Raw genomic sequence first — 18,277 nt, forward strand, 5'->3', positions numbered from 1 at the left:
AGGAGAAACATTAACTTTGTAACTGGGTCTGCACCCAGATTGCCTCTGTAATGTCAAATTCCAAAAACTGAGATTATTATGGTCACTAAATTTTACTGTTTGGGTTAAAGTTTTATTTTCTGACATAATTTTCTTGCAAAGTTTTATTTTCTGATATCATTTTCTTGTTCAATATTATAAGCCTCTGGATTTTTCCATCAGCAGGAGAGAATTTAAGCAATGTATGCAAACTGGAAATTTTGCAAAAGAAGCTGGTGGGGCTACCATCATTTGCCACCACTGTCCTTCTCTGCACAGATATTCCCTCAGTCAGGCATTTTTTTCTCTTTTTAGATATTCATTGGGGGATCCAGCTAAAGGAACATTTTTGGATATTTTAAAGATATGTGGTTTGCAGTCACTTCTGGGTAAAATGAAGCTATTGACAGCTGTACCAAGCAAGAATGCCTTCCAGGAATATTTTGCAGATCATTTTCCTAAGAATTTTGTATTATTTTTTCTGAAGGAGGAACCTGAGAACTGTGTAAATTCCAGGTACAACAAAATCTGGACCTACCTTTCAGAAAGGAACTTTTTACTGCTTAGTATCTAGATACCATATTCTGTTTATGTTTCAAGGCCACTTCTTAAAGTTTCAACCAGTTTTCCTGGGGCATCACATTGCTTCTTGAGCTTGGTGTGATTAAGGCTAAACTGTTCTAGAAACACTGTCATCTCTTTGCTGTTTTCTAAAATTTAATGAAATGGGCTGTGTTTTTGGAATTTATAATGTGGCAATAATTGAACCTGTGAGACCACTCATATACACAAATTGTTTGAAAACCCCAAGAGTGAAATTCTTCATTATAATAAACAACAACAAATGTAAAGATGGCAGTGGACTCTGTTTTTGAACTCTGTTGAAATCACATCTCTCTGGTCCCACTGGAAATGAATTTTTGGCACCATTAACTTGACACATAATCTGCCCTGAGGAAGAAGAACAGGATCTCCATTTCTTTGCTTTCCATAGAACTTAATTCTAGTTAACACCAATAGGAAAGTTATTCTATTAACATGGGACTTTTGCTTATTAGATTCTATGAAGAAAGTCTTGTACAATTGTAGGGAACATTTCTGGACTCTGATATTCAAAGTGTGCATCTTCAGAGAGCTGTAGTTGTAAAATCACTTCTATGTGTGTAGGGGAGTCATAGGTGAGGAGAGCCTGAAGTAGGTAGCTGAACAAAGTTCCAGATGAGTTCAGGTCCTACAGATGCTTAAACTCATGCCTCTAAGTCTCCACATGAAACAATGATTTAGAATTTTATGAATTTTATCAAATTAATGGTAATTTTGCTATCCAACCTACTATAGCCTCCCACCAAATGTCGACATTTCAGAAGAAAGCTTGAATAGTTTAGTACCTTTGGTGCTAAAGTCATCAACCAGCACAATCTCCTTGATGAGGTGTGGAGGAGAGCGGTTGAGGACACTGTGAACGGATCTCAGGAGAGTGGACCACACCTCATCCACGAAGCACATTATCACACTGGTAGTTGGGAGGTTATCGTGAACTAGTTGTTCTGCACACCTGGGTCAGAATAGAAGCAAAGTATAGAGATGAGATCCATAAGATGGTTTGAGAATATCACCACAACGCACACACGCACAATTTATACACATATATATTTACATATAAATAAACAATCATTTTAGCAAGTGTCTTTTCTTGGGGAATGGGTACATGCAAAATAAAAGAGAAGCAGCAAAATAACCAGTAACCAGTAGCAGTAGTTGCTGTAAAGAACTAGTAATGCAAGCCGGTAGCGCTTCCTGTGAAGGCAAGAGGCCGAGAACACAGAGGCCATTCATATCTTCCTTAAGCTTTTGTGCCTCCATTTCCTCATCTGCAAAGTGAGATAATGGTCATTCAAAGTTTCATAAATTGGTGATGATGGTTCAGAGCTAGCATAGTTCCTGGCACAGGAATTCACTAAATCTAGTGTTGTGATCATTATTAAATTATATACCAGAATAGAGCATTTCAAGGTTTTTGATGTTGCTAAGTAGTTTATGATTACCCTTGTAACTGGCCATCTGCCAAATGCCAAAAGGAATGTTCTTTCTTCCACTCGGCATGTAAATGCGTTTATGGTATGATATTTATGTACCAAACAATTATGATGTTCCAGCTTCCCTCTGTATCTGGAGAGTCCTTGCTCATACTTTGCTACAGAGTAGACATAGTTGAAGTTACATTGTTGGCATAGAAATGAGAGCAGGCTGGATGGGAAATGGTGGTTTGCCACTGGTCTCAGGTCTTTTCCATGCTCTGCAGTTTATCCAGCTCCATTGCTGGCACTGTTCTAGGTCCCACCTGTTACTCCTTACAAGAAGGCACCCAGTGGAGCCTCACAAAGAGCATTTGCCATCCCACCAACACAATTCCTCTTAGTAATAATTAATGATGATCATAGATAAATATTATAAACACTGTGCCTCATTTTGATTTAAACCTCTACTGTCATCTCTTCCCATTTTACACATGAATAACTGAAATCATGGAGAAACTAGTTTATGATGACACCAGTCAGTAAATGGCAGAGCTGGGACTGAAACTCTGGTCCAGTCTAGCTCCAGAAGCAACCACTCAGAAAGTCTTAAGTCTACAATAAAAGCAGCTGCTTATAGATGTGACATTCGTGAGAACTGATGCCTCTATTGAATAACATAATTATATTTTGTTTATTTGATAAATGACAAATAGATAAGAGTAAAAATCATAATAGAACAAACCACATTGGAATGATACTTAGATAGCTAAGAAAATACTATTATGTGTGCATGTAAATTATTAGTTAATTATGTGTGACAGTTGCTTGAGATAAATATTATTCGATACTTCCTCAAATAGAAAAAAATGAAGAGTGAGAAGTTAAATGACTCACCTGGTATCATTCATCTAGAATGCATATGGCAATGTGAACAAATGGTTCTCATTCTACTGCTCTATGCTGGTTTTTCTGTAGTAAGTGTATGGGTTTGGGAATTAGATGAATATGTACTCAAATACCAGTTCTCCCTAATTATTGGCTTTATGAAGTCACATAATTTCTTTAAACCTTAGTTTGCCAACTATGAAGCATAGAATTAAAATCTGCTTGCTGTAAGATTAAATACATGTATTATGTAAAACTCCTCTGGTATATATCTGACTCACAGCATGTGTTCAAGAGATGGGTGGCAATTCCAGCTATGCCCTGTAATATCAATGGCTGGGTATCATAATAACCAACAAAGCCTTAGGAAAATGTACCTATACAGTCCACAACCTCAGAAAACCAATTCAGAATGTTTGCATAGTGTCTGACAATCTGTGTCTTAAAAAACAATAAACAAACTACATGAAAAATAACAAGGAACAGAATGAGAACTCAAAAGGCATTGATAGGCCAGTTGGGGCACTTATGTTCTAATCTAAAAATTGATTTATTCTCTGTATTGTTTATGACTGATCTTAAAGTTAAATGGAGGGTTTAACACTGGTGCTAAATTTTCAAGTGGTGTAAAATCAAAATAACATTTTAGTCAGGTATCTTGATCTCATAATCAGGTATCTAGTGTTAACATAAAATAGCAGACTGTCTAAACTAGTCTTAACCTTATTCTATACAAAATATGTATGAATTGGCAATCTGAATAATATAAGATATCCCTGACCTCACTTAAGTGCCATATTAGTTTCTTGTGGCTGCTGTATATAGCAAATTAATAAGAATTCTGCTCAACACTTCCTTCCTCAATTCATCTCTTTCCTCCCACATTTTACTATGGACAGAAAAAAAGACACAGGTCATACCTTGAACACTTTGCTTGGTACTCTCCTTAGCTAAAATATTTATCACTTGCAAGTTCTGCTAATTTTCACAGGATAGGCACAATTTATTCAGGCTTGCTGTCACTACTTAACACACCTTGTCTTTCCTCCAGTTCCCAATAATTTGTTCCATATTTCTTTTTGAGCCATAGCAAGAAGCACTTACAATGCTCGTAGTTCATATTCACAGAGATAATAGAAACTTCCTTATTTCCTTCTGAGCCCACACGAGTAGCATATTTAGCATCCATTTTCCTACCAACAATATCTTCAGGATAATCTATACTTTTTCTTACATGATACTAAAATTCTTCTAGTTTCTGTTTATCTAATACTCAATTATATTTCTTTGGCACAAATGATCATATCCAGTCTTTTGCTACGTCAGGTAATATTAACAGGTCCTGGAAATAAGAAGTAAATATATCTTTTTTTGGGGGGGGGGCATTTTTATCAGTCTGCCTCAAGGATTTAATACAGTATAGAATATGGAATTTTTGAAGGCAGATGTATCTATTATTTCTTTTAATATGTAGGTGCCCCCCTTATCCCTCAAACAAAGGTAAGTTTACATAGGTTTTACAGAATTGTTAAAGTCCTCCTCCTCCTCCTCCTCCTCCTTCTACTACTACTACTGGAAAAAACTACCTTTGGAGCTTCTGTGAAATTTATGAATTTATAAAATGAAACCCATGAAAGGGTTAATTGACAAATGCCAAATTATGAATCATAATATTAATACTTAATTTTATAAAAGAACAAAAATTTTAAAAGAAAATAATATGAATTAAAAGATTGCAAGTTTTTTAAATAAAAAATGTGCTTGGTTGCATAATTAACAACAAATGGGGGGCAATTTTGGAACTAGAAAAGCTTTAGATTCTGAAAATTCTTTTACAATTAAAAAAAAAATCTCTAATGTAAGTGATCTCTCTGGCAGTGACCATCAAAGGCCAGAGCCATGAGACTGCAGTTTCACAGGTAGGGAAGGGACAGGGCTATAGCACAATGAAAAAGAGCCAACAGTGTATTTAGGAATGGAAAATATTCTGAAGACTGTTTTCTGGGAAACCTAGAAAGGAAAGAAGTTGGAGGGTGGGTTTCAGGGCAAATCTTTCACCTGTGTTCCTTTCCCTATCCTCAATGGTGAGGAACAGAATCCTACTTATGGGCTCCAGGGAAGGGGCGGATACAGTTGAGAGCTGACACCCCCCCACCAAAAAAAAAAAAAAAGAAAGAAGTAATTGGTAAGATTATTAGTGAAGTAAGGTTACTTTACCTTTCTCAAACTTATTGCAGCAGTTTATGCAATTAACCAGCCTAATCTCCCTCATTCACTCTTCCCACCACCACCCTGCTTTTTATTTTCTGTTCCCAAGAGACAAGACATGACACTTTCTGAATTTTCACCCATTACTGGCTTTTCCTTTTCAATTCCTTAGTTTTTATCTCTTCATAATTTCTGATAGAAGATTCTCAGAGCTGGGTCCTGGGCTGTTTTCTTCTGTGTATGATGTCACTGGATGATCCCCTCTGGGCCCACAGTTTTCAGTATGATAATGTCTCAAATTTATATATTTAGATGAGATTTCACCTCTGACTCCAGACTCATGTGTTCAACAAACTGCTTAACATCTTCTCTGTGTGTCTCCAAGGCATCATACACACAAAGTATCTTTAACAGGAATTTTGATTTCTCCCCACCCAGAGTAGCAGGTTATCTACACTTTCCCCTCTCACTACCCACCATGCTGTTGTCATATAGATGCCATTCTAGACATCACACTCCTCCTGGCTGCAAACAAAAGGCATCTATCAACTCTGTCCCTAGTTTTGCCAGAATACATCTCAATTCCAACTTCTTTAAACTTCCATATCTCCCCCACCCCATTCTTGAGTTTTCTCCATCTTTCTCTGGGATTCTGCTAAAGTCTCCTGATAGTACTATATTTTCTCTCCTTGCCATATCCTTGCCACTTTCTATCTTAAATCCTTCAGTCAATCCCTATTGGACAAAGCAAAAAAAAAAAAAAAAAAAAAAAAAAAAAAAATATATATATATATATATATATATATATATATATATATATTCCTCCCCCCCCCCCCAAATCCTTCATTATAGCTTGAGATTGCTCTGTTCAACTGGCTGTCATTCCACTTCCTGTCATATACTTTACCTAGCTATCTTGGTCCTCTTTAAGGTCTTTCATGATGTTAAATTTCTAACTTTTGTTATTTTCTTAACTTGGGGCCATTTTCCTAGCCTCTTCATGCCTTCATGGTTGACTTCTTTTCTTTATTTAGCATTAGCTTGAATATAACCCCCACGGAGAAGCTTTCTCTTGCTGCCCTATTGAAAGTGCATTCTTCTGTTATTCTCTCTTTTTTTAATATTTATTTTTTAGTTGTAATTGGACACAATCTTTATTTTATTTTTATGTGGTGCTGAAAATTGAACCCAGGGCCTCACCCATGCTAGGCGAGTGCTCTACCATTGAGCCACAATCCAAGCCCCTCTTCTATTATTCTCTGTTATAGTCACTTTTGCTTCTGCCATAATATTGACTTATCAATTTTCTTTCCATTTCTTCTACATCCAGATTTTAGTGAGTAGAGGTCAAATCTGCCTTCTTTTCACATTACCACAAGCTTCTAGCATGGTTGCCCATAACAAATATTTGATAAACATGTACTGAATGGATGAGATGGAATGAAACTTAAATTTAAAGCTTAAATAGTGGAAGATTAGATATTTTTGAGATAAAAAATCGGTGGTAATGTATGCAGATAAACTCATGTGCAAAGGATGAGAAGCTAAAATGCTTTCTAGCTCATATTGGAAGGAGGTTCTTTGCTAATGAAATAGGGTAGCGGTTGAAGAGAATGGAGACTATTGGGACAGTCAATGTGAACAATGGGAAAAGTGCTAGCCAGAGATTTTTGAGGGCCATTGGTCACTTTCGAAAAGTTGAGGATGCAATTTTTTTTGTCAGAATACCTGACAGCCTGAGTATATGATGAGATGAACGAAACTGTTAGATTAATCCAAGTGTAGATGTTATCATAGCAGTGAGGCAGAAAGGTTGGCAGAGGATTTTGAGGGGACTAGTACATGGTGGTTAAATATTCCACTGTGGCTCTGGGTGAAGAAAGAGGATGTAAAGCTAAGAGGAGTTAAACAGCCGAGTGAAGGGAGTGAAGGGAGGGAACAGAAGAGAGCAGTGTCTTCCTATGACTGCACATCTCTGATTTTATAATGTAATTAATAACGCACATTTCACACGTACATGTTTTTTGAACATTTGTCTCTGAAAAAGAAAATCAGTTCTAAAAAGCAAAGCAGCCCAGCTGCACAAATTCTGTGTGAATCAACAAGACTAGCCATGAAGTTTTGAGTGTTGCTTTATGGTTAAATTTTGGTTGGTTTAGAAATATCCAGGGACAAATCAAAATACATTAAGAATTAAACAAGTAGATCTCCAATTACCAAATGTCTAAACTTTCTTTATTCCCACTGTCTCAATTTCATCATTAGAAATCCATATGGGGAGATCATGGAGGATTCCATTAGATGATACTATCCCAACAAAGAGACTTTTGCCAATGATGACAAACAAGTATTTTGGATGTATTTAAGGAATCATGTTGCCAAAGGCCTTGGGGGAGATGATGTGGTACAGATCATGCTGTTGGCTGGTAAGAGGCAGTATTAAAGGATGGTGAGGAGGGATGTGAAGGAAATGCTGGAGGTTTCATCTATAAAAGTTCATCTTGTACCTCAGTTTGGGTGACTGAGATAAGAGCCTGATTTCCTACATTCCAAGCACATTAATCATGTTTTAAGGTGTCTTGGGAAAAAAAAACAGTGTGTTTTTTCTTTTCCTTTTTGTAAACAGGTATAATGGGTCAGACCAGAAAGTTCAGATTATTAACTGTTGTATCAGGCATCAAGTTTCATCTAGTTTCCATAGGTTGTAAAAACCATTTCAAGTTCTCCTGCATTGACCCAAATGAAGTAAACTGTCTCTGTGCCTATTTTCCCATTGTAAACTTTGACTTCTGTTACATTATGGTAAAGAAATTGCAGCTCAAGTGAAATCTAATTTAAATGCAAGGTATTTCTAGATGTGTAAACTTTGTTGAGATTAAAAAATCATATTTTTATTTCAAATGCACACTTATTACACAAATTAGGCATGTAGAGTCTATGGGTGCTGTGCTCTATTTAAAAAAAATTAACCCAAACTGCTTTGTTAGGAGGAAGTCCAGGTTTTAATTACTATAGCCAATACAATTACTCCAAACAAATGGGGACTCTAATGTGGAGAATTTCACCATCCCAAACACAGCAGATATATGATTATGATAGGACAGAAAGATTTTGGACTTGAGGAAGAAGGCAAGGGACTGAACTTTGAGTCCTTTTTGACACTAGCCAGATGGTCATGGTCAAGTCACTCACTAGCCTCCCCAGTAGTACACTTCCCTCACTTTTAAAATGAAGATTATAATGCTGATATCACAGAATGAGATGAAAATTTGAAGAGACAATGGATAAAAAATATCTTGTAAGCTTCAGGGTAAAAAGCCCATGCGAGACTCATGATTCCCCACAGTGTGAATATGCACATTTTGACTGGGCACCAGGCTCTTTTCCAGTGTAGTTCTTTAATCTGAATCTATCAAGTACTCAATAATTTATGAGGAAACTCAGAAAGGATGTGCTTTACCCTTTCAGCTTCTGTGTGCTAAATGTTCAGCTACTAACCTGATTTGAATGCACCCTATCCAATAAAGAAGGATTCAAATCAGAAGATTGAGGGAGCAATAGCATTCTCTTATTTCTATAAATTTTTCATTTTATTCCAACAGAGCCAAAAGATATAACAGGGGTCAAGTCTCAGTTTCCTCGGGTATGAACCAGAAGGCTGGGAGAATAATTCCTTAACTTCAATTGGCAATTCAAATGCAACCTTGATGGGTGTGTTCAGGGCCTTCACTTCTCAAGCTTTGGCATCTTCTGGAGCATCAGGAGAATCAAGCCCCCAGCTCTACCTAGAATTATATATATGTATATTTTCTTCAAAACTTTAGAGTTACTGGGGCTTCTTTGCGTCTCACTGATAAGAGGGTATAGTGATATAAAAATGTTGCTTTAGTGTTTTGTTCTTTCTGGTGGAGACTGTCCCCTGACGCTCAGTCAAAATCCCCTGGCTCCTGAGAACATTCAACACTCAACACCCAACTCCAAAGGCTTTGGCCACTGATATCAAGGTTGCTGAGGTAAGGGTGTATCCATCAGAGGGACTGAACTCAGGCTTAGAAATATAAATCACCATCATCAACATTCAACACTTTAACAATAGTCTATTTTGAGAAGGCAGCTGTTAGGGTGAAACTGGAATGGGAGGGAGAAGGTCAGGAGGTGGTGTCATGTGATGGAAATAGTCCTGGGTGGAAGTGAAGGCACTTTGAGGGTGGTGCTCTCTCGCCTGCTGTGTATGACCTAGGGCAAGTCACTTTCCTCCACATACCTTCTCTGTAACACAAGGGACTACAGAGATCACTTCTGAGTCTTTATGTAATGTTAATAGTGGATGACTTTCTGTGCCACATTAGCTGTGTTTACCTTTACACACCCCTGACTTAGGTATAAGGAAGAGATCTGTCTTAATTTCTTCCAGCATCATATGATTATAAGTAAACAAAGAAAGGAGGCTTTGTAGCCTGTGGAGAGAGCACTAGAATTAGAAGTTGAGAAATTTTCTTTTGAATCTCAAATCTGCTCTTAGGTTTCTGGGACAGCAGATATATCATTTGCTTTTTTACAGTCTCAGTTTTCTACCAGTAAAACACATGAGACTAACAGAATTTCTTTCATGGAATTGCTGTAAGGATTGGTAGAATAAAGGCACACTCACTCACGTGTAAAAGTCCACACACACACACACACACATCACTTCCTGGAACATAAATACATATTTCTTTTGTGTGAGCATTATGATGCAGCAGTTGTAGACAAGCGTACCATACTTATTGGCCAAGGGAGGTGCAGGTGATGATAATAGCCAGGTAGGAGCGAAACGGGTTATTACTGAGTGAAGAATCCGAAAACTGCTGGTTGGGGTTCAGCCCTGCCACTGTGTGCTGTGAGATCTAGGTCAAGTTACTTTGCCTTTCCGCATGTATTTCCCCTCATCTGTGAGTTTGGCATACTACACATTTTTTTTTCAAAGTACTCTGAAAAGCTCCTTTCATTTTTAAAAGCAAACAACAAGACAGAGCAACTAAACATTGCTATTTTCTCTGTGCATTTTGACCCATGTGCAAAAAAATGTAATTTTCCTCCCAAGAGTTCGGTTCTGAATGGGTCAGCCAGAAAAGCCTGACAGGAAGTAGTTTTCTAGGACAAGAGGATCCAGGGCAATATTACATCAAGAATTTGATAAAATTAGGCTGATGGTTAAATTGGGCCCTGGGTTAGATGTGTGAAAAAAAGCAGTGTGAATAGGTTGAGAGTCTTACATTTACTAATTACTCTCTCCCAGGAGTATTTCTAGGTCTTTGACAGTATTTAGGTAATTGAGCAATTTGAGTTGCTTTAGCATTTCTCAGTTTTACATTAATTAGGTGCTGTTTAACTGTTTTCTTCATTAGTAACAGATTTTTTTTTCTTTTTTACATCTCTCCTCTGGTTATCTTTCTGTTGTTCCTCTAGTTGTGGGAAGAATGTAATAAATAAAAGTATCCAAAGGCTTAGTAATAAACTCTTGGCTATATTTAACCTTTGCTATGTTATGGTTTAACTTTCACCTTTAAACAAAATTTTACTTTTATTTCCTGCTCTCCTATGTGACTTTTCAGTGAAACAGAGCACTGAGTTGCCCCAACATACACACACATACTCAGAATTGCATGTGTGTGCGTGTGCACCCCCTCATCATCACACACACACCACTGCATTGATTTCACCCAAAGGGTGAATGCAGGAAAGAATACTTTTAAATCTATATTGTGAGATTTTTTTTTTCCTACTACTCTGATGGATTCTAAGAGAGATGTCACAGCTTCTCTTGTTAATTTTAGAAAATGTTCTCGAATCACTATCAATCACAAAAGCAGTCTCATTTCATCAATTAACATTTTCATCCCATGTAAAAAACAAAACAAAAAAAAGAATTTCATTTAACTTTTTCTTTCTCCTATTCTGATGGGCTTTTAGAAGCCTGAAGTCTGTTCGCATACATGATCTGTTTATCTTCTTTCTTCCAGCTTCTCCACCTCCTCTAGCAACTCGTTAGTTATGTTTTTTGACCCTGGTAGAGTCCAAATTAAGGTTCCGGAAAGTTTTCCTTTCTCCTCAGTAATTTATACTGGTCTGTGGCAAAGGCACAGTGCTATCTTTTGCTTTTCATACATGCTGAAAGAAAACTCTCCTTAGCTGTGTAGGAAGGAATCAAATTATTGGTTGACAGTCCCAGCTTGGACTAAGAGAATAAAGGCCCACTTTAATTGCTTCATTGAGGAGCTTGCCAGAGTTCTGTAGGGAATGTGGAGCATTAAGCTAGGCGATCAAGTAGCATTATGATGCAGCAGTTGTAGACCAGCGTACCATACTTATTGTACTTTAAATGTTGGCAGCAAACATTTTTTTTGTGTGTGTGCGTGTGTGTGTATCATTTTTCTCTAAATTCAGAAACAGGAAGTCCACTCTTAAAGTAAGTCCATTTGTGGAATTCCATCTTGACCACCTCTGCAGGCTAGGAGACAAGTTTTTCCAAGTAGAACTGCCCCATATTTTTGGATAGGACTATATTTCAGCAAAGTGTGTGTGTGTGTGTGTGTGTGTGTGTGTGTGTGTGTGTGTGTGTTGATTGTTGCTGATAGGAACAAACTTCAAAAATTAAGAGAAAGAACTTAAAGTCTTTTTATAAGAAAGAGTTTTAAATATGGGACTTACAAATGACTGTCAAAGAAGTATTTTAAGCATATCTTGAAATAAAATATTCTAGCTGGGCACAGTGACTCTTGCTTGTAATCCCAGCGGCTCAGAAGGCAAGAGAACTGTGAGTTCAAAGCCAGCCTCAGCAACAAATGGAGGCCCTAAGCAACTCAGAGAGATTGTGTCTCTAAATAAAATACAAAAATGGGCTGGGGATGTGGCTCAGTGGTTAAGATCCCCTTGGTTCAAACCAAAATAAATAAATAAATAAACAAACAAATAAATATTCTAAGCTACAATGAAGTTGTGCTGTCCTTATTGACTTAAAACACTCTTATAAAATAGAAATAGATCTTTCTCCCTTGAAAATCAAACATTCAATTTAAAAACCAAAACAATAACAAAATATGAACTAATGAATAAACATGAATTAATAGATCATAGTGTTAAGCAGGATACATTTATCTTACATCAGATACTAATATACTCTACATATTCAAAAGGAAAATTGGAAAGTCCTTATTATATTATAAAACGACTGATTGCAAGCTTTACTTGAATTTCCACCTTTCATTTATTCTGTTAAAATAGTTATCAATTTTCGATAATTATTTCAGAAAAATATACCTTTTAAATCTGTATTGTACAAATCTGAATCTTTGGAGCACACAGCACCATGTTCAGGGAAAAGGGAGTACAATATGAAGTTAAGTGTTGAAGTTTATAATTTTACTGAGAGGGAAATGCTCCAGCCTCTAGTTAGTGAAAGGAACCCAACCAACTGTTTCAGTAACCAGGAGGGCTGCCTACTATGTTAAACCTCATTGGAATTTAGAGGTCACAGTCATGTCATGGTCAGGATGGAGGTAGGTCCCTGTCGACTTTAGGATATTGGTGAATTAGCATGTATGGAGAGAAAAGGATGAGGGCCATGTAAGGAGCGAGAAGAAGGCTGTGGAAAGACACAAATTATAAAATTATCCGGGGTGGGGGGCAATGAGCATCATGTGTAGGAAAGGGTCAAGAGACTGACTTTCCTTGTGCCTTGTGCTGAGGGCTCACATTGAAGAAAATAGCATATACCTCATGCAAGAGCCCCGCTGCCAAGGAGAGTCAAGGGCAGCAGTGGAATGGATACTGCGCACAACACTGGCAGAAAGGAGTGCTTGTGCTGTGGAAAAGGCCGTGAGGGTGCATCTCAACATATTAGGGCAGTTCTTTGGGACTCAGGAGGGAAAGGAGGAGAGAGCAGGTTTGGAAGAGAGAGTCTGATTCTATAACTAAAAAGGGACATGGTCCTGGCAACCCTGCCTGTCTCCTCTACCTAAAGACAATCTTTGCTCTAATAATTTGGTTACTTCATTCTCAAAATGTTATTAATTTATAACTAGTTATTATCTTTACTTAGGGGAAGTGAGTTTAAATGAATTTAGCAAACCTTTGGTTTTTATTCTTTTCCTTCAATCTATATTCAATGAACACTTATGGTATGCTAGTTACTGTGTTACTTAATCTATAATGGTGGATTTGGGGATAATATAAAAGTCAGCAAGGAAGATATTCCCCCCAAATTTTTGAATTTCAAGGTTGCAGTAGGCTGTTACTAGAGCTAATTTTAAGGTCCATGTTTTTATAGATTTCTCTCTCTCTTTCTCTCTCTCTCACACACACACACCACACACACACACACACAAACACACACATTTTTGGACAATTTCCTCCTTATGGTGATGTTTAAAATCTATTATATTAAAAAATCATATTGTGTGTTCTGGTAAGACATCTCAAATACATTTTGAGCAAGGCTGAAAACAAATAAAATCAGTTAAAACATTTCACTCCAAATCTTACCTATACAATGAACCCAAAAGTTCTCATTTCCATTTTTCTCCAAAGTTTATCTCTATGAATATATAATATGCATATATTTATAGTCAGAGTGTTTGGGCAAAGGAAAAGAAAAAACAAAACAATAACAACAACAAGAAAATATCCATTTTAAAGTAGGAATGACACAAAAGGGCTATCAATCCTCCGAGGAGTCCCAGTTTAGTCTCCCTCCTGGTTGGCCTATCTCCTCCATCCTGTTGGAGTACAGCATCAGTCAGGTAGCTTGTCCAGAGCTCGAGTGTATTTAGCCAAGGTGGGTTGTGTGCTAAAAGGGAGGGGCCTGGCCATGTGCTCTCTGACTCATCCTCTTAAGCATACATGTTCATTTTTGCTATGGTTGGGCAACCTTCTGCAGAAGACAGAACCTGACTGTGACTTTCCTGGACTGCAATGCACCATTTCCAAATTAGAGAAACTAACAAGCACTGGCAGTCATTGAGCCTTCAATAAATCACATGGGTGATAACATCACTATTGCCAGCTTTTGGCCCACACACTGGCCCTTTCTCCAGTTTGGAGCTGGAACTTGGACTTCTATGCTGTCTGATTCTGCCCCAGGCTCCAGAGCAGTCGGTAAGGGCCACTGAGGGCATAATAAAATGAAGCTGCTTTAATGACTACTTCATTCCCTGGCATTCTATGTTCAAAACTAGCATATACAACCCTGTGGTATACAGGAATTCAGAGTCAAGTTGGACTAATATAATTTGTAGAATCCTTTTCCTGATGATTGTAGTCGGGAGGTCAGCAAAAGATGAGAAAGTACAGCATAATTTTGAGCGTGAATTGTAATCATTTCTGTTGAATTACTAGCTTTATCATCACTGACAATGCCACTTCCCAGGGCCTCAGTTTCCTCATCTGTAAATGCTTTTGTGTTCTCCTTAAGGCTGTGTGTATCAGCAAAGTAAGGAATATGAATGGCACAGTCCTTGGTCTTAGGCAGTTAGTATGTGGTTGATAGTTATTTGCCAATGCCTAGGAGGTTGATAATGACCTCACTATAGCTGATATCACATCAAAGTACTCCTCGTCTTAGATGAATAAGGTTCACTATCTGTGCCTCCCTCCTAGTAAAGTGAATGAACTGTACCCCTACTACCTAGATTACAAAGAATATCTTTCTACAAAAGCCAAACAAGGTCACTGTTAACCCACTACAGGTGCCACATCTCAATCTTGACATTCCCTAATTCTAACTTCCAGGCAAATGTTGTTTAGCTCAGGGAATTGCATATCAAGGCATAGTCAGAGCTATGTTATCCCTTAATGGTCATCATATGGCTACAACCTACCCCCACATGTAAGTGGGCTAGGAAGAGCCAGAAATGCAACTATTTGACTCAGATCAAATATTGGTGATTTGATGCTGCCAATGATGACAGAGTTTTAGGAATTTCTTTGAGGAACTGGTTCAGGCCAGTGCATTGGGCAGCAATAGAGCTGGAAAAGTGGCATAATTTATGATCATCCTCATCAGTTCATTTGAACTCTAAGACCTGCCCCTCCTTTCCAGGGCTTTTGTGAAGTTCACCCATGTATACATAGGCTCCTCCTATGTGGTAAAACTCTACCGATAAAAGTGATTGCTGTTATTATGTTCTTGTAGTTTTGTAGGTGCTTGCTAGTTATTGATGGACTTTTCCCAACACTATTACTCCTGTGTAACTGAACTCCTGAAATGTCTACCATCCTTACTGACAAAGGACATTAAATTTTAGGGAATAAAGTCAATTTTTTCCATTGCTGTTATGGATATCACTATTCATGAGTAGGCAGAATTCTGCTGGTTGAGATATGACTCTAAGAGGTTTATGAAATTTCTTATCTGTGCTCATTTCCCAGATATATTCCAGACAAACTTTCCAATAGTTAAAATTTCCAAAATTGAGAACTTACTCCAATGTCAGTGTTTTAATGGAGTTACACTTCAAGCTCCACCACTCATGTATACTTTATTGTGAGTTGAATCCATCTAGTTATTTTAATAGATTGCCAAGACAGGGAAGGAAATGGATCCTGAGCTAATCGGGGTGAGGGCCAGAGAAGTAAGCTTAGAAACAGAACAAAATGCATGTACTGGTATCAGAAATTTTCACTTTGTGAATGGTAGAATATTTGGCTAGTAGCTAATAATTGCTTTTTCTCTAGTTCTGAGTGACCATAATTCACACAAAATTATCTAGAAATAAATGTTTCTGTATACAAGCCCAAATACCTAGGATTGAAGAAAGAAGAGAATGAGCCTTACCCAGCAGGTCTTGTGTCTTCAATAGCTCTGTCCACTGGGATCAGATCACTAAGGTAGACATTGAAGTTTCCTTCCTTCCATCTTCGTTCTGCCTCTTTCTCCTTTCCAGGGGGAACAACCACAGGACGTCCAAACTGACCTGGAGCTTTAGGGTCTCTTGGAGAAAGTGTCACGTCTACTCGTAACACTTGGTGCATCCCATGGTGTTCAGTTAGAGGGGCTTTTGTGTGACTTTGGTTGCGTTCTGCATGCTGTGCCTTGGTAGTCGAGTTGATTCTTGCAGTCCCCAGTCCCCCTGCTAAGGCTTTTTTGGTTTGAGACACTGTTGCCCTCTGTGAAGCAAGTGAAGACAAATCTGCCTCGCTCCTGTTCCTGGAAATGTGTATATCTTGGCTTCCCCCCAACACTTTAGGTAATATAGTTTTGGTTTTAAAGTTGGAAACCTCATTGGTGTTTGTCTTTAGTTCCTCCTCTTTAGTTATAATCACAACATGGCTTTCAGGGAAGTCGAGTCTCTTCCCCTGAGCCACTTTGACTCCATCATGCTTTGGCATGCCTCCCAACCATGTCTCATTCATAGATGGCTTCTTTAAGTGACTGGAACTGGCAATGAACTTGAAAAAAGGAAGACCCTTATTGACTTTGTGTCTATTTGCATTTAATTCTTTGCTCTGAGTCACAGTTTGTTTTAAGGCTATGGCTTCCCCAGATTTGGGCACTGATGAGCCACCAGGGTGTGTCCTCTCGTTTGCTACTGCTTGTGATTGCTGCTTTGCTCTAAGAGTGATGGTCATGTTCAGGGCCCTTTCACCTGCTGGTTTTGATGTGTCACTGCTGAGATTATGACTCCTCTGGGCCTCCTGTTTTACACTGACAGGTCCTGTGTGTACAGCTATTTTGACTAATGGAGTTCCTTTTGCCACTACAAATGGGGTTTTCCAAGCCCTCTGGGCTGTTGTCTGATTTGATGTCACCCGATGGAAGAAAATTTCAGATTTGCTGTCTCTCCCCTCCATCTTCTGCTTGGTAAGGGTCTCTGTGAGGTTCTGTAGATGTGCAGGATACCACAAAGGTACCACTTTGTCCCTTCCCAGATTGTTTTTCATTTTTCTTTGCCTCTGTGTTGGGTCCAAGTGATCCTGAAACTTGTGCACACTGTCCTCCGTCTTTCTAAAATTGTCTTTGCCCCAAGCTCCCTTCCCATGTCCCCTCTGGGGAGGCCTCATCTCTTTGATGCTGCTGTAAAGGATCTTCATTTGGTCTGGCTGCACTCTGAATCCTATCTGCTCCCTCCTCACGATATCTTCCTTGAGGAGCCGAGTGTTGATCTCACTGAATGAGAGGCGGAGAGCTGCCATGTCAAAGAGCAGCCAGATGACAGAAGCCACAAATATAAATGCCAAGACTCGCCCACTTCCTCGGAAAAACTTTCGGATCTTGTTCATTGTACAAAGGCTTCCCTTGCAGCCTGCCCTCCCTTTGAGTCTGCTTACCTGGAGTGGAGAAAGAGATGAAGTAGCAGCAGCAGCAGCAGCAGCAGCAGCAGGAGTTGCCAGAAAGCACCCCCTCCCCTGAACACAGCAGGAAACAGCAGTCCAGGGGGAAAGCTCAGCTCCTACTGCCTGTCAGTCTCTGCCTGCGTGGCATTTCACAGCAGCGCATCTGTGCCTGCTCCGCTGGCCCGGGTTAAACCCTGGTAAACACTGACCTCAGGTCACTCCGGGAGCAGACAATTGCAGCCACAGAACAGTTCAACATATCACTTGTCTTGTCTCCGGGAGCCCATGTCCACCTTTCTACCAGCCCAAGAAAAGGAGGGGGCCGGGTTGGGGCTGCTGTTTCTCTCCTCCCAGTTCTCCGCTGCTCGCTGTAACTCAACACCACTTCTCATAAGGAAAACATTTCAAACCATTACCCAGAAAACTTCATTCAGCTTTCACCTTCCTTGTTACGTCAGTGTGTGTGTGTGTGTGTGTGTGTGTGTGTGTGTGTGTGTTTTAAGGGCAATTAAACAGAGAGCAAGCTATCTAACTTGGAGGGCATGTGTTCCTGGTTTGTAACCCCACCTACCCCACTCCTTCTCTTTAACCCTGTGGTACCCAGGTGCTCTAACTTTAATGTTTCATCTCAAAGAGGTTAATAACTTCAAGAAGGGGCCCATCAAATACTCACTATTGGAGGTGGATGTTTACTTATTCAGAAGGTTTCCTGGAGGGGCTATAAAAATATTTCTTTGTAAATCCAAGCCATTCTTTTCTCACCTGTCCATCTGATTTTATTACTGAACTTAATAGACACAAACTTAATTTGTCATATTGCTCTAAAAGTTTCTAGG

General features: G+C 38.8%; 1 protein-coding gene across 1 annotated transcript in view; it reads right to left on the reverse strand.

Annotated features, from left to right (window-relative positions):
- The window catches only part of Galnt5 (polypeptide N-acetylgalactosaminyltransferase 5), a 48,319-nt gene extending 30,380 nt beyond the window's left edge, over positions 1 to 17,939 (reverse strand). Inside the window, exons 1-2 of the mRNA XM_046426961.2 lie at positions 15,943 to 17,939; positions 1,407 to 1,573 (exon numbers count right to left, since the gene is read on the reverse strand). Coding sequence (XP_046282917.1) covers positions 1,407 to 1,573; positions 15,943 to 17,387 — 1,612 coding nt within the window. The 5' untranslated portion in view covers positions 17,388 to 17,939. The remainder of the gene's footprint in view (positions 1 to 1,406; positions 1,574 to 15,942) is intronic.
- Between the last annotated feature and the right edge of the window lie 338 nt (positions 17,940 to 18,277).

Source organism: Marmota monax, unplaced genomic scaffold (assembly GCF_021218885.2).
Source record: "Marmota monax isolate L192 unplaced genomic scaffold, Marmota_monax_Labrador192_F-V1.1 WCK01_AAM20220418_F8-fsc00048, whole genome shotgun sequence".
NCBI classification, from domain to species: Eukaryota; Metazoa; Chordata; class Mammalia; order Rodentia; family Sciuridae; genus Marmota; species Marmota monax.